Source organism: Salvia hispanica, chromosome 2, assembly GCF_029641045.1.
Source record: "Salvia hispanica isolate PSC_SH4W2 chromosome 2, Shi_PSC_v1, whole genome shotgun sequence".
Taxonomy (NCBI): Eukaryota; Viridiplantae; Streptophyta; class Magnoliopsida; order Lamiales; family Lamiaceae; genus Salvia; species Salvia hispanica.
Window position 1 is genome coordinate 31801317 of NC_142693.1, and position 16538 is coordinate 31817854.

At 39.9% G+C, this 16538-nt stretch overlaps 2 protein-coding genes and 2 pseudogenes across 5 annotated transcripts; 2 read left to right on the top strand and 2 right to left on the bottom strand.

The window, feature by feature from the left end:
* Positions 1 to 403: 403 nt before the first annotated feature.
* On the bottom strand, positions 404 to 5393 carry LOC125208504 (putative receptor-like protein kinase At5g39000; annotated as a pseudogene). Its single transcript, XR_016135112.1, has 8 exons — positions 5144 to 5393; positions 1969 to 5052; positions 1663 to 1895; positions 1456 to 1582; positions 1119 to 1380; positions 904 to 1036; positions 734 to 820; positions 404 to 637 (listed from the first exon to the last, which is right to left on the bottom strand). The product of XR_016135112.1 is annotated as a putative receptor-like protein kinase At5g39000 (transcript).
* Positions 5394 to 5767: 374 nt separating this feature from the next.
* Positions 5768 to 8535, bottom strand: LOC125208513 (uncharacterized). 2 transcript variants are annotated; one of them, XM_048108156.2, is made up of 7 exons: positions 8197 to 8535; positions 7450 to 8094; positions 7300 to 7356; positions 6963 to 7195; positions 6367 to 6870; positions 6204 to 6278; positions 5768 to 6131 (listed from the first exon to the last, which is right to left on the bottom strand). In XM_048108156.2, exons 1-7 carry the CDS (start codon positions 8453 to 8455, stop codon positions 6024 to 6026), a joined length of 1881 nt encoding a protein of 626 aa, XP_047964113.1. In that variant the 5' UTR covers positions 8456 to 8535; the 3' UTR covers positions 5768 to 6023. The 2 variants fall into 2 exon arrangements, with proteins under 2 accessions (XP_047964113.1, XP_047964108.1); XM_048108151.2 differs by having other exon boundaries at positions 7450 to 8535.
* A 3015-nt stretch (positions 8536 to 11550) lies between these two features.
* LOC125202329 (uncharacterized) lies at positions 11551 to 12744 on the top strand. 2 transcript variants are annotated; one of them, XM_048100705.2, is made up of 2 exons: positions 11551 to 11729; positions 11822 to 12744. In XM_048100705.2, exons 1-2 carry the CDS (start codon positions 11588 to 11590, stop codon positions 12604 to 12606), a joined length of 927 nt encoding a protein of 308 aa, XP_047956662.1. In that variant the 5' UTR covers positions 11551 to 11587; the 3' UTR covers positions 12607 to 12744. The 2 variants fall into 2 exon arrangements, with proteins under 2 accessions (XP_047956662.1, XP_047956663.1); XM_048100706.2 differs by having other exon boundaries at positions 11828 to 12744.
* A 1926-nt stretch (positions 12745 to 14670) lies between these two features.
* LOC125192659 (beta-amyrin 6-beta-monooxygenase-like) lies at positions 14671 to 16203 on the top strand (annotated as a pseudogene).
* The last annotated feature ends 335 nt before the right edge of the window (positions 16204 to 16538 follow it).

The following is a 16538-nucleotide window of genomic DNA, read 5'->3' on the forward strand; positions in this document are numbered from 1 at the left end:
GCATGGAACTCGTCCACCCTCAACCAAACGGTCAAGGGATCGATACTTGTCTTTGGGTATGGGGTAGCTTTAAATCCTTGGACCAGCTGTCCCTCCACCTAGATATCTACAAATCAACGCGAGAATAGTCAATGTTTCTGTTAGTGGATGCCCTTGATAATTACCAAAAAAAATCAAACACATTGAAATAAATTAATTAATTGTTAGGTTTCTTAATCTACACAGAACAACTATGTCATTTGAAGATTAATTTTGGACTTATGTTCATGAAATAGGTGAGTTGCTGCCAAAGTTTCACAAATATGTGGCCTCTTCAATGTTCTCATCTGATTAATCTTTACTTGACCGTAGATCACTATTGGAAGTAACATTTGATTTTCTAGGAGTATGTTTTATTTCTGAGTTACTGGAAATGTCTGAGAATTTGTCATTTCATTAAAATAAATGTAAATTCAAATGCTTAAAAATGCTATTTACATGTCAAAATCTGAGAAAAAAAAAAGAAGGAAAATCGAACGTATAAAGAAAAAAAGATCAGCAACCCAAGAGAGACTGAAGCTCTTTTACAACAACACTCATTGTCGGGCGCGAATCAGGTTCAAACTGCACACACGAGGCAGCAATTGCTTGCAGCCATCTGCTTAAGCCGGAAAGAAAGTAGATCAACAATGGAGCAACACACAGTTTCACCAATCAAACTGATATTGGTGAGAAGAAGAAATAGTTAGTTTACCTTTGCAACAGCTTTTCGAGGATAATTTCCTTCCAGTCGAGCATCAACAACCTCATATACCTTGCTTGTAGTGAGTTTTGGTGTTGCCTGATTTATATATTTCAAATGAGAATCCCAAAATATACTGAGAATGAAGAAATATACTTAACACAGAAATTGGGTATGCATACCCAGCTCACAAGATGTTGTTTTCCCCTTGGCAACGAGCGATCAATTGGTTGGTGGCCAGTCAAGAGTTCCATGAGCACCACACCGAAGTTGTAAACATCGCTCTGCCAACTTACCTCTCCAATCATCAAATATCTAATATATAATTTCATCATTAATATCCACGCAATCGAATAATCAGATTATAAATAGTTGAGAGAGGATCAAATGTTCATACTCAGGGGCTTGGTAACCAAGAGTCCCAGCCACTATGGAAAGACACTCTGTCATATCAGATCTTGGATTTGACAGACAGAGATCAGTGATCTTAGCAACATCATAATTGCCAAAAACCAAAATGTTTGTGGACTTGATGTTGTGATGAATCTGTGTCATGCTGTGAATGTATTCCAATCCCTTTGCAGCTCCAATCGAAATTTGATGCCTTTGGGTCCATGACAGAACCTGCATGCGTCGTCTGATTTCTGAACTTGCTTTCGCTAAGTTAACAATCAAATCAGTTCATTAGCTGCATACTCTTTTTAGGCCATAAAGCTTGTTGGTAGACTGCTTACCATGAAGAATGTCATGTATGCTCCCGTGAGGAGCAAACTCATAAGCTAAGATTTGCTCGTCTCCATCTGTACAATAACCGAGTAGCTGAACCACGTTTTCATGCTTTAGGTTGGACAAAACTGAAACCTACAAAACCACAAGATTACAACAATATATCTCTTTCCCACAGATGAAGCTACATTAACATACAAGTCTTATGCCCAAACCAGTGATGATTCTTGGTCTTGCTCGCTGTAGTCTAGCTTTTTAATTGCTGCCGGCTGCCCAGTTTCCAGAATTGCACAGAAAACTTCTCCTCTGAAGCCCTTACCAATCAAACACTTCAAGCTAAAATTACCAGTAATGTTCTTCATCACATCTAGTGGAATGGCAGGGACAGTGATTGGAAGCAAACTAACACTTTGGTCGCTCTTTTTCACCACTTCCACAGCTTGGTTACCTGCAGAATTGCCTAATGAGTAACAAGAACCAAACCATAAATAGATAACACTTTACTTGTATAGTCACCATACCTAATACTGATGGCTTATTTTTACTTGACGGTTTTATTTTGTTCCAAAATCCACCCAATGACCCAAAGAGTGATGGCTTATTTGTCGTAGACTTTGTTCCACCTTTTCTGCTGCCCATCTGTACTACACGAGATGGTGTAACATCCTGTACATCTGTGGAGGCTGTCATGGCTGGACCTAAGCTTGATGATAAGGTAGTTTCATCATTAGCTGGATTACTTGTAGAAGGTGGCTCGCCGTTTTCCACTTTATTGTTGATGTTCGCTTCATCAGATGGATGTATATGATCTAGATCACTCGTTACACCATCTTGAACCAGAGAGGGTGTTGCTCTTTCCTGCTGCTCAAGTGCAATCTCAAGTTGTGTCACAACCTGAGCCATTCGTGGTCGTTTCTTTGGCTCATCAAGCAAGCTTCTTGTAGAAGCTCCACAAATGACTCAAGGCTATCTTCCATGATCTCACCAACTATATCTGAGTCTACAATCTGGTGAACTCTTCCCTTTCTTATGTTTTCTAGAGCCCATTTGGTCAGAATCTGATTATCGCCTAAATACAGTCGATCCACTGCTGATCTCCCACACAATACTTCCAACAGCACTACAGTAAAAGCATATATGTCGCTTTTCCTGGTCAGTTTACCAGTGGAGAAATAACTTGGGTCCAAGTATCCTAATGTCCCCTTAATTTTTGTGCTCACGTGACTCTCCGACTTGCTTCTGTTTTAATATTTGGCCAAACCAAAATCTGAGACCTTAGCTGAAAAATCTTTATCAAGAAGTATATTTGAAGCCTTTATGTCACGGTGTATGAGTATCTCTGACCACTATGAAGATACTCCAGCCCTTGGGCAGCTCCGATGCAAATAGAAATGCGCTCCTTCCAGTGCATATAAGGGACGTTATCACTCTTTTTTGCAAGTTTGTAGAGGTGGTCAGCCAGCGTTCCGTTGGCCATGTATTCTTAAACAATAATCATTTCTCCATGCTCGTTGCAGTAGCCAATCAGAGATACTATATTAACATGTCGAAGCTCAATCAATGTTTCAAATTCTGTGCGGAACTCACGTGCTCCTTGCCTTGCATTTGGTTTTAGCCGCTTTATGGCCACAGTCTCGTGCCCGTCGTCTATGAGGGCTTTGTAGACTTTACCAAATCCTCCCTTTCCAATAATATACGCTTCACTGAAATTCTTGGTGGCTGATTGGATCTCAGACAGTGAGAACCGGCGACAAAGTTGTATAGCCTTCTCCGACAGCAAGTTTTCCTCCTCTGCACCTCTAGCATTAACACCCCATATCTGGCTCAATGTGTAAAAAATGATGTTTGCTGCAACAAGAAATGTTATTGCAATAGTTGCAATCATATTCTTGCCACCAACAAATATTTGTAGATTTTGTAGTGTCCCATGTGATGAATCTTGCACTGACAACAGTGGTGGATACAGACTGGCAAGACTATACTCAAGGTTGCTCAACTTCATAATTTCAAATCCTTTGAAGGGTCTTGTTTCCTCAGTAAAATCCACATTCGACTCAATCCAGATAACGAGGTCACGTCTACCCTCTTGTTTGCGCCCTCTCATCAACACCATATAGTCCACATACCTAGAGATGCGACTATCTTCATTGCCCCTTTCTCCGAGCACATGAATGCTAGAATCGACTAGCATCTCATTGATCCTCACCTTAAAGACAACAGCGGAACCACTCTCTTCCAACTTGAGTAACAGCTCAGAGAAATACAACCTAACCAAGTACCTAAATCCCACATCCACTGATGTTGTCCATGTAATATTTTTGATCTCGCTTTGTTTCTTTTGCTTCTGCTTTGGTACAGCTTCCCACATCCCAAACGTGTAACCACCATCACCAGATGATGAAGCCGAATCATCTTTAAGCTTCAGCCTCCGTATTATTTCAAGTGCAGTGCTGTTATCGACATAGACAGGAGACTTCCCAACCACTAGAAGTCTGACCTGATCAGGTCCGTGGAAGTAAGTGAGGCCAGCAGGCAGTGCTATAATCTCAATGCCGTTTATGAAAGCAAATGTGTCGAATAACTGACTACTTGTAGGAGAGAAAACAATGTCAAACAGATGATTATCTGGTATGTTCACGCAGTATTCCTTGACGAAAGAACTCACACCAAGAGCACGGGCAGTAAGAGAAGCACTAAAGTTGCTGAGCAGGGTGAAAGGGCCGGCATCCACACTAAATAAGTCCTTGCAACTTTTATATCCTTTATAAAGACTCGGATTAAAGTGAAGGCGGAGAATTTTCTGACCTGGATTTACCCGAAACCAATAGGAGAACTGATAACGAGATAGCCTTGCTGTGTTATAGGGAGGAACGAGATCATCGGCAGAGGTGGGCGGCTTATAGACAATAGTCGAGGAGGTTGATGAGCCCTTTATTTGCAGGAAGGAGGAAAATCTTGGCTGCAAATCTCCATGCCATTCCCTGCCATCACTTGTAGCTTTAGAAGTGTCACTTGAGCCACAGTTGATCGAAAAATCACCTATTAATTGAGAAGGACTACTACCAACAGCTATCCATGTGTTCATAAATATCAAGAAAGTTGAAATAAGATAGAGATTCATTTTTTCCAAAAAAAGAATAGAGATAATAGATCAATGTTGATTCTCTTTCAAGAAGGTTGCTTGCACTCTAGTAACACAAGTATTAAAAAAAAACTTTGACTCATAGTTTGTTAGGTTATCATTATTGATCCATTCTATCTATCCTGTTATTTTGGTAACTTATTCTTTTTATCATTTTATTTATGAAAGAAACAAAAGCAAAAGTCAATGCTGGGAGATGAGCTATTTTGCAACTGGGAATAGTTTTAGATCACATTCGTTTGCACACCCACCACACATTATTTACTCAGCAGTTCATGTAAATCTGTAGCAAGACCTCATCATATTCAATCCTACTATAATATATACCACTTGGAGAATTAGTCCAAATCTCTGCATTATCTTATCATCAATGCAGCAAAATCACTTGCTGACGGCTAAACAGAAAATAAACAGCTAGTTCGACCATATTCTCATTCTTCAGCATAGATAATGATATCAAAACCTACAAAACCATGTGTTACAGCTACATTAGTCATTCCAAATTAATATAAAAAAAATCATCCAGATAGGCCAATATATAGTTATTGTCAAACCTCTGCTACATATCAATGCTTTGGCATGTAGGGGAGCCTTTCAATTGGTGCATCCTGTCTAATTTCCAGGACTCCTGTTAATCAATTAGATATCAAGTACATGAAATCAAAATAGCCATTAATGACCTTTATTTCACTGAATAGAATGAAAAGGACATAAACTGGTAGAACTTAATAGTATGATCCACTTGTAAGGCAGTTGGCTGGCAATGCTCTATTTGTTGTGGCCCAATAAATTAATGGGCTGCCCTGCACATCTGGATTATAGAAGCCCACAAAAGAAGACATAACTTTCACTACTAGTTAACCGATCATTCTAGCCCATCCCAATAAAAAAGAAATATCAGGCATGATTATGAAAATTAGAAATATCAGTCATTTTAGTGTAAATAAACACAAATATCCTTGATTAAAAATAATTCTGGGATCATACAAAATACCCTGAAATTTCTCCCCATCTTGCACGCCAGCATTCTCACCCCTCTCTCATTCCACCTCACATTGGTGGTATCTATTCACAACCTTATCATTAATACGGACATCCAATACAAAATCACCAAATTCTGAAATTTCAAATGCAACATTGGAGAAATAAAGCCGCATACAATGATGATGTAACACAACTTAGTTGCGAAATTATCAAATAAAGATCCACACTTTCCCCCAAAAAGCAGGACAAAGTGGAAATGCAACACAAAAAAGGCAAATGAGAAAGCATAAAGAAGATTATAATGAGATATCATAATCGGAATCATACACTACCGAAACCAATCACGCGTGCTCCACTTATGCATGAAGTAATTTCTTTCATTTCGGGTGGCATCTTTCTTCAGATCTCTTGCTTTCATGCACAATAAGATACAATCTCAGTTGGTTAGCTCTAAGCGTGTGATTTGGTTAGCAAAAGGCACTGCTCAAGATCTTGTACAACTGCACTCATCTTTGGACGAGAATATTTTCGAAGGCACAATTGAGCAACTTTAGCCATCTGTTTTTAAGACAAATTATCATAATCATGAAATCAAATGCAAGAGACTTATCAGACAAACAAGTTATTTACCTTCTTAACTGCCTCGAGCGGGTAGTCTGCCTCTAATCTAGCATCCACAATCTTGTGTACCACGTCTGAGTCCAGCTGTGGTAATGACCGGTGTCATATTATTTAAAACTAATTATACATGAAACAAAGACACTGGTAAAGAATTTATTGTTGTGCTGCATACCAATGACACAATGTGACGCTGTCTTGCTTGTCCTGTGTTATCAACGAGCATTTTACTACCTGTCAAGAGCTCTAGGAGAATCTCACCAAAGTTGTAAACATCACATTCCTGATTGTGAGCAATTGGTAGACTAGGATGGCACTCTTTCAATGATATTGTCTCACAAAATTGGCATTGAGTCCATAGAAAAGGGTCAATTATCATAGCAGTGTCATCATCACAAAGTAAAATATTGTTGGATCTGATGTTATGATGGATCAATTCCTCGTCATGGTCATGAATGTAGCATAATCCCCTGGCGACCCCAAGAGCGATTTGGACTCTTTGGGACCATGTTAGATATGGGTTTGAGTTTGAACCTATGCCTTGTTGTTCATGGAGAATGTTGTGTAGGGACCCTCGTGGAGCAAAATCATACGCCAAGACCTGCTGACGGCCATCCAAATTGTAAACAACTAGTTCGACCACGTTCCTATGCCTCAGCTCAGATAATGGTCTTGAAAACTACAAAACCATATGTTATCGCTATATTAGTCATTCCCAAATTACAAACCTTTTCATCCAGATAGGCAATATATTATATAGCTATTCCAAACCTTTGGTCTAAATTTATGCTTTGGCATGAAGTGGAGCATTTCAATTGTTGCATCATCTCCAGTTTTCAAGACACCTTTGAATCCATTATACATGGGATTAACATCACCATAATTGATGTCCTTTATTTCACCGAATAGAACGAAAGGGACATCAGCTTCTCTCATGGTAGTGGCAGGGATGGCATTTGACACCATATTAACTTCAACCTCATTTTGAGAATTTGGTGTTGATCCTGTATCACCATAACCAACCAACACAAAGAATATCAAGATCATATCGCAACTTGAATATCCTACTATTCTAAATTATATGTACACAGACAGAGCTTATACATACCAGCTAGTGGAAAGGCTTTTTTCATGGCAGTGGCAGAGATGGACTTTGGTGTTGATCCTGTGTCACCATAACCAACACAAAGAATATCAAGATCATCACATCCAATATTTGTAAATTATGTACTATAACATAGAAAGAATTCACTTTTACCAAACAGTATATCTCTATTCCAAAATGGCCAAAATTGTAATCTTTTTGTTGCTGCCCCTTTCCTCTCCTGTTGTTCAATGGCTAACTCAAGCTGCGCCACAACTTGAGTCATTGTGAGTCGTTTCTTGGGATCAGGATGCAAACATTTTTTAACAACTCTAACAAATGTCTTTAAGCAATCTTCTGAGATTTCGCCCTTCAAATTTGAAGCTACAATCTGATCAGCTTTTCCATTTTGAATTTTTTCTTGAGCCCACATGCTCATACACACGCCATACTCTGAAAGCATTTTAGTGTCAACCGCTGATATCCCAGTCAATACCTCCAATAATATTATCCCTAACGCATAAGTGTCACTTCCCTTTGTAAGTACATTCGTGGTAACATAAGTTGGGTCTAAATACCCAAATGTGCCCTTAACATTAGTGAAGACATGGCTGTGTAAGATATCATGCCCTAAATGTTTGGCCAACCCAAAATCTGAAACCTTAGCTGTGAAATTTTCATCCAAAAGGATATTTGTAGGCTTGACATCACGGTGTATGATGGAGCAACCCGAGTGAAGATAGTCCAAACCTCGCCCTGCTCCAATACATATCTTAAGCCATTCATTCCACGAGAGTGTCGTTTTATTGTAGAGGTGATCTGCTAGCGTTCCATTAGACATGTAATCATAAACAAGAATCATCTCTCCCTGTTCATCACAGTACCCAATCAGAGAGACTAGATTACGATGTCGAAACTTACTTAGTATTTCAATCTCCGCAGCAAATTCAGTCTGGCCTTGCCCTTTCCCTAACCCACGCTTTATGGCAACAAAAAGTGACCCATTATCAATGAGGCCTTTGTAGACTTTCCCAAATCCACCTTTTCCGATCACGTGGTCGTCGCTGAAATCTGCGGTGGCTGACTGGATCTCGGATAGTGAAAAAACGCGACAAACCGCTAAAGATCTCACATTTTCAGCTAAAATTGGGGATTTTCCGGTAGCTGGAGCGAGCACCATGACAAAAGGTGTAGTAAGAAATCTTTCCGGCAGTAGGAGGAGGAGGGTGAGTGAATGGTGGCTGGTGAGAAAATAATCAATAGCATGATTAACTTAATAACAAATTTAATAAAACTGAAACGCATAACACGATTTACCGAACGATTACAAAGACGCATTTGTATACTGAGATAGCTTCTTCAATGAAGTGACCACATCATTACATACTACCAATCACATTTGGAAATTGGAATATTCTATTTTCCCGGTCGTTCTAATATAAGTGAAATGAATTTTTTTTTTCTAATTATAAGTTAGACATTTTCTTTTATAGTAAAAAATAACAATCTATTTCTCTCCTACTTTTTCTTTGTAAATTTTTTTGGATTCTTATTTTATTTTTTCTTTATTTAACCACTAAATACCCCTATCTAGAAACATGTGCTCAAAATCAAAATAAATGTGTCACGTGTAGGAATGTCAATGTAGCCCGCAATCCGTGGGCTGACCCGAATAGCCCGTCAAATTTATACGATTAGGGCTGGAAATTTCTAGCCCGATAAAATTAAAATCCGATTAGCCTGCACCCGATTAACCCCGCAGCCCGTTAGGGCCAGACCCGAAAACCCGATAGGCTGGTCGAAAACCCGATAAAGTTTATATTATTTTATTCTTTTACATCTAATTCGACACTTCATTGATTAATTTTAGAGTAAAGATAACTAAAAAAACTATTTTCAATTTTATAATCAAATATAAAAATTATATATTGAATTTTTGTTAATATAATAGTTAATAAATAATTAAAAACTTCAAATTCACTTTAAAAATATTTAAATTCCTAAAATATGCTTTAAAATTTCACGAAATATTACAAAAATTAGTATTGATCATGTTTATAATTGAGTTTTAGCATATATCTCAAATTTATCATAATTAAATATTTTACACTTTATGAATATAACTAATTTTCATCATTATTTATTGGTTTGATCGCATGTTAATCTTATCGGTAGTAACCCGATTAATCCGTTGGGCTATCCCGAAACCCGAGCTTTTAGGATTAGGATTGAACTTTTATAACCCGGAAAAATCACAGCCTGATTAACCATTCTTATTAACCCGCAACTCGATGGGCCGACCCGATTAACATCTCTAGTCAGATGTAATGAGACGGATGAGGTACTACTACTAGATTCTTCATAATTGAATTATCTACTTTACTCTTTGATTCTTCATAATTGAATTATCTACTTTACTCTTTGATGCTCATTAACAACTCAATTTGCATGATTAGAAGTATATATGCCTTCAATATTTCGACATGTTTTCTCAACAACGAAATTTCTAGGAGACAAAGAAAGGAAAAAATTCATTTAAATAATAGTAAATTTTATTAATTTCTGGTCAATTCTACCTTTAAAAAGTAATAAATCACCATTTTTGTATATTTCATTGATTTAAATGAGAAATTGAAAAGAAAAAGAAACACAAGCCAAAATCAGTCAGGGATGACGGCGATAGACAGTCAAAAATATGATTGGGAATCGAATTTTCCCAAATTGCGATTTATATATGATGAGACTGAATGATAAGAAATCAGCCTGAGGCAATGTCAGTTTCATTTTTGTCTGAATTAATTTTGTTGTTTGAGTGAGTTGATGATAAGTTAGTTTCATGATTAGCTGGATTAATTACTTGTAGAAGGTGGCTCGATGTTTTCCACTTTATTCACTTCATCAGATAGATGTATATGATCTAGATCACTCGGGGTGCAATCTCAAGCCGTGTCACAACTTGAGCCATTTGTGGCCTTTTCTTTGGCTCATCATCACGTAGCAAGATCTCACCAACTAGTATATCTGAGTCTACAATCTTGGTGCAAATCTCCCTGCAATCACTTGAAGCTTTAGAAGTGTCACTCGAGCCACAGTCGATGGAAAAATCACCTATGAACTGAGAAGGACTACTACCAACAGCTGTCCATGTGTTCATCCAAACATAACCTTAGAAACTTAAAAGCTACAAAATCATGTGTTACAGATACATTAGTCATTCCAAAATGGAGTAATAATTTGGTGGAGCCTTTCAATTGTTGCATCCTCTCCATCGAGCACATGGGATTAAAATAACCTTTAATGACCTTTATTTGACTTAAATTGGTAACAATTTAATAGTATGGTCCCCTTGTAAAAAGTTGGCTGGCATATCAATACAATCTCAGTACGATTCCAAGCTTAATCAATTCATGTAATTGGAACTCAGAAACGAGTTCATCATCGCTCACCCAATTCAACTCTGGTGTTCTACACGCCAAACACAATGTCAGAAATCGAACAGCAACACAAACTCCGAATATGATGAGTTTGAAGCATGGCAGTGGCCTCATTTTGATCATTTGGTGTCACCATAAGCAACACAAAGAATATCAAGATCAATCGCATCCAATATTGGTTTCGTGAAGGCACAGCTCGAGATCTCATACAACTTCACCCATGTTTGAAGCTCTAGATAATCCAAAAAATTAAATAAAAGAGCCATGTAACTTTTAAAGCATTAGTTCACAATTTAATTACAAAGAATAATATGGAATTTAAGTCTTTTCCAAAACGTAGTTTTCAATAGTCAATTTACACAAGCATCTTAATTCGAATAAACGTAGTTCTCAGTAGCGCAATCTACACAAGCATCTTAATTCCAAAAGCCTTATAAGCCTCTGACTAAAACTGAATCTGCATAATAAACATTATCTTTCTACCAAACTCAGTATTACCAACTATTTTCAACCCAAAAAAGCTTGTTATTAACATGATATCAATTTCAATCTTTTTATCTTCCGAAAAAAGGATGACGTACCAATAGTTAAATTAACAAAAAAAACCCGTAGATCCACCTAACAAATGGTGCCATTTATTTCTACTTCAATGGCACAAATTTTGTAGTAGAATGCACTTGAAGTATGCAGGTATGGGTTAATAAATGGTATTGTAATAGCTAAGCTTCAATTCTATCTTAAAAAGGTAAATTTCCATCAACAAAGCCGGTGCCAGTGCTGCAGTGTTTATTTCCAAATGGGACCTTCAACATAAACATCTCATAATATAAATTAGCCATTGAGACTCTCATCAAATCCACTTCACACTTTCTTTAGCAATGGGGCTTCGACTTAATCCCTTGGTCGTCGGTGTTTTCCTACTCTCACTTCTTTGCTGCATTCAAGCCAAGACCCCGGTATTTGAGGTAGTCGGGGCTATGCACTGCAGCGATTGCATAAACAATCGCAATTCATCTCAAGGTATGTACTACTGATCATTTAGCTTGGGTGGGCTCAAGCACCCCCGACTTTTAATTTATTTATATATTTTTTCGTTAACGCTATACGTCTAGTTGCAGGGTTTGAAGTTGTGATCAAGTGCAACGCGAATGAGATGAGGGCGCAGGGAAACGGAGGCGTTGATGAGAGTGGGAAGTTCAACGTGACGCTCTCTGCTGAGACCGCGGGGGACTCTGACGACACGGATGGCTGCTATGCGAAGCTGCAGAGTAGATCCGGTGCGCCCTGCCACATACAAGCAGCACAAACTGCCTCTCTGAAAATGATTAGTAATTCGACAATAAATATTACTAGGCCCACCGCTGTGGTAAAATTTTCACCTATCACTTGCCAATCTGCCTTCTTTTGGCTTTTCCCCAACCTCACATTCTTCGGCCCAAAGCCGCGGCCTTCGCCGCCGGAGTACACCCCTCCGCCGGCTGCTTCTCCCGTCCAACCACCATCTCCGTCTCCTCAGCCGTCATATGATACACCGGCTCCGTCGCTTCCACTTGACGCTCCATCTCCGCCGCCAACTTCAAGCCCATCTCCGACACTGCCGCCTTCTTCTCCGGTTAACCTCCGGCGATCACCACCGCCGCAAAATGGGCCAATTCAGTCCCCAATTGCCCCAATTCAGTCCCCTGTTCAAACTCAACCACCCGCTGTGATTGCACCAACGCCGGCGTCGTCGGTTCGGCCAGTGCCGGCGGCTGGAATATCGGCCCCGCCGCAGAGGAGGAGGCCGCATCCGATTCCGAAAGCGCCGCCGATTCCGGAGCTGCCGGTGACGCCGAGTGTGCCGAGAAAGTATTTCAATCCGCCAAAATCAAGATCTAAACCTCCACGTTCCCTTTAGACATGCATTTCACAAATTATTATACTATAGTATTTGTTGATAGCTGTATTAATTAATAATGTATTGTTGAGTGTGGACTGTTTTATTTTCATATTGAGATCAATAAATTCATTAGCGTGGACAGGCGGGTTAATGATACTCCATTTGTTTGATTCGTATACCTTTTTGTGATGTAAGGATTGAAATAGTTGGACTGTGATTAATTCAATCTCAGTTGAAACAATCGAAAAGAAAATAAAATACCCTAAGAGCATCTCCAATGGGATGGATGTCCCGTCGCCCTTCCCGACGAACTTCCCAAAAACACCTCCTGCCACGTCATAAGGACCTCCCGCAGCACTGCCACGTCATAAGGACATCCTACAGCACAGTGGCGGACATCCCGCGCGAACTTCCCGCAATAAAAAAATTTCACAAATTCACCAAATTAAACAATTTACGGAATTAAAATTTCGATACGAATACGAAGAAAATGCAATCACTTTATTTTTAAAAAATACATTATTATTCAAAAACAAAACAAACTTAACCAACAAAAAAAACAACCCCAAGTGATAAGGTGAAACGTCCTTATCAGAGTTCCAAAGGGTGGATTCTTGCGTGACAGAACGGAGGGAGTGTCGCAGATTCAATGTCTGTCGATCACGCTAGGATTTGTATGTTTTTCAACGAGAAAGTGATAGCAAAGATCAACTAAAATAGAGCTTGTTATTTCATAAAAAACTTAATAACACAAGTCAAGGCTCTATTTATACTAAGGACTCTAGGGTGGTTCGACTCTCTTTTGCGATACGGGAAAGAACCACATAGAAAAACCGGAAAGGAGCTTATAAACACGCTCGACTCTCTATCCTATTACAAACTTAAAATAGTCTCAATAAACATAATAAGAACACTGAACAAACATGCAGCATCACTTTGAACGTCGGACGTAGTCTTGGAAACGGTCCGGCGGTATGGTTACTCGTCTAGGCCTCTGATTCTTCTTGGCTGGTTCATTCCGAGTTGGCTCTATGTCCGATTGTTGTGCTTCGTCCTGTAAATCAGTAGCATTTGGTTGATGATCGAGTGTAGGTAAAGAGACACTCGTATCAACTCCCCCTCCGTTAGAACCGCTCTTGTCCTCAAGAAGCAAATAAGGAAAGCGCCGTGATATCTCCTGTAATGGTTCCCAAGTTGGTGTAGGTTGGTCATCTCCTGACCAGCGAACCAAAACCTGGTCAACTGGCTGTCCGGCATGCAAAACAACACGGCTTCCTACAATCTGAGTGGGCGTAGAAATGGGCCTGTTCGCAATAAATTCTGAAGGGAGTTCGGCTGGGGAAGGACCAGCCTGACCTTCAATGAACTTACGCAGTAATCCAACATGGAAAACATCATGGATCCGTGCACCTGCTGGTAATTGTAGCCGATGTCCAATGCGTTCAATCACCTTAAAGGGACCATAATATCGCCGAGCTAACTTAGCTGACAATGGACGTGCAACGGAATGTTGGCTATATTGTTGCAATTTTAACAACACCATGTCACCCACTTCAAATTGAACATCACGTCGGTGACGATTAGCTGTCTCGCATTCGCTGCTGAGCTTTGGCCAAGTTCCGTCGCAAGTCTACCAAGAGCTCGCCCCGTTGTCGAATAAGATCTGCCACAGAAGCTGGTGTAGAAGGCGACGGAGTGGCTGCCACCAAAGGTGGGGGCTGGCGCTCATACAGAGTGTGGAAAGGGGATGTCCCCGTTAAAACCCGTGTTGAATTAAAAAACATATTCTTTGGGAACAGATAGGAGTAATATTTTGCAGGTATATAGGGCCTAAATATAAAGAAAGTGAGTTTGTATAAAATATTGGTGAGTTGTACTCTTTTGACTTAATAGTATTGAACATTGAATATTTAGTACGTATAGGAGTTTTATATAGTTTCCTAATTTAAATATTTAGACATGTAATTCACTTATAAAATAAAGTGAAACTATTTTGAAACATGTGTATATAAAAAAAAAAAGTTGGTTGGTTTAAGGGTATATAAAGAGTTATAACATTAGTGGTAGCTCAGAAACAAAACAAGCATGGAGAACTTGATAACTTATTTTGTTCTTGTCCTTGTTCCTCTGTGTCTTTATCTGTTGTCGTTGATTTGCAGAAAGGGCCGCGGCCGTCTGCCTCCGGGGTCCGTGGACTGGCCGATCGTTGGAGAAAATGTGGAGTTGGCCCTGTTAGGGCATCAGAGATTAGTGAAAGAGCGGATGCAGAAATATTCTGTAGACGCTTTCAGAACATCGTTGTTCGGAGAGAAACTGGCTGTGTTATGTGGCGCAGCTGGCAACAAGCTCGTATTAATGAACGAGAAGAAGCTCTTTTCGCCCTGGCTTCCTGTCTCAGTGATCAAAGTGTTCTTCCCGGACTTCGACCACGTGATGCACCAGGAGCCGGAGGCCACGTTCCACAACTTCAAGCAGGACGTCCTGAAGCCGGAGACCTTGAGGCAGTACATCCCGGTGATGGACAAGTTGGCGCGTGAGCATCTCTGCCACGGCTGGATGCCTAACTCAGTGGTGAAGGCAGGCCCCGCCACGAAGAAATACGTCTTCGAGCTGGCATGCATGTTGTTCATGGGAGTGGTGGATCCAGTGCGGCTGGACAAGTTGCTGGTGCCCTTCTCTCTCATGACTGATGGCCTCGTCTCCCTGCCGGTAAACCTTCCTGGAACGGACTTCAACCGCGCGTTGAAGGGAAGCAGGTTGGTGCGCGCAGAGCTGCTGAGGTTCGTGGGGAGCGCAGGAAGGAGCTGGAGGTGACGAGCGAGGGACGAGGTGACATGCTGTCCAAGATGTTGCTGGCCAGGAGTGAAGAAGATGGGAGACCTGTGAGTCATACCAAGATTGCTAACATTCTTGTTGGTTTGCTTGTTCCTGCCCTCTATGAAGTTTCATCTTCAATCATTGTTGTCATTCACTATCTTTCCCAGCTTCCTCACATTTACGACTTGGTTTTCAAAGGTGTGCATAACTAATTTGTCTATCTATGTTCCCTCGGGTTTTAAGAAATATTCACGATTATATTCTGTGTGTTTTTCCGTAGAGCAATTAGAGATTCTAGCATCGAAAGGCGCTGATGAGTTGCTGACGGACAAGGATGTGGAGAAGATGAAGTACACTTGGAACGTCGTGCTCGAATCCTTCAGGATAGCACCATTCCTAAAGGATTGAAGGTATATACATATTCTAGCTATTTATTACTGAGTAATTATGTTTTCATGTTTCTTTCTTCATGGATTTACAACTCAATTACTCAACAGATAATGTGGACGCCTCATTCCACCCACTCCAATCCCGACTACTTTCCAGAGCCAGACAAGTTTGATCCATCGCGCTTTGAGGGGACTTGGCCGGCCTTACACGTTCGTCCCGTTTGGAGGAGGAGCAAGAATGTGTCCCGGGAGAGGCTATGCTAAGCTTGTAATATTGGTGTTCATCCACAATTTGGTGACTACCTTCAAATTTGACAAGGTCTTTCCATCTGAGAATATATTGTTCAATCGTACTTCACCTGCACCGGCTCATGGACTTCCTATTAACCTCCATCCTCATCAAAAATAATTTACATGGCGTGACATGTAAAACTACTAAAGATCTGCTATTCGAATAAAGAATAATGTTAGAGCAATAGCAACCGCGCGTGCTTTAATTATAGAGATAATGTTGAGAGTTTGGTGTGATTTTTTTTTATGAATGGTGTATTAATAAACAACAAGTTCGACCACATTCTCATGCTTCAGCGTAGATAATGATTTTGAATCCTACACAGCCACTACACAGCCATGTGCTACAACTACAATAGCCTTTCCAAATTGATAAACTTTTTTCATCCAAATAGGCCAATATATTATATACTCCCTCCGTCCCACATAATTTAACCCAGTATTCCATTTTGG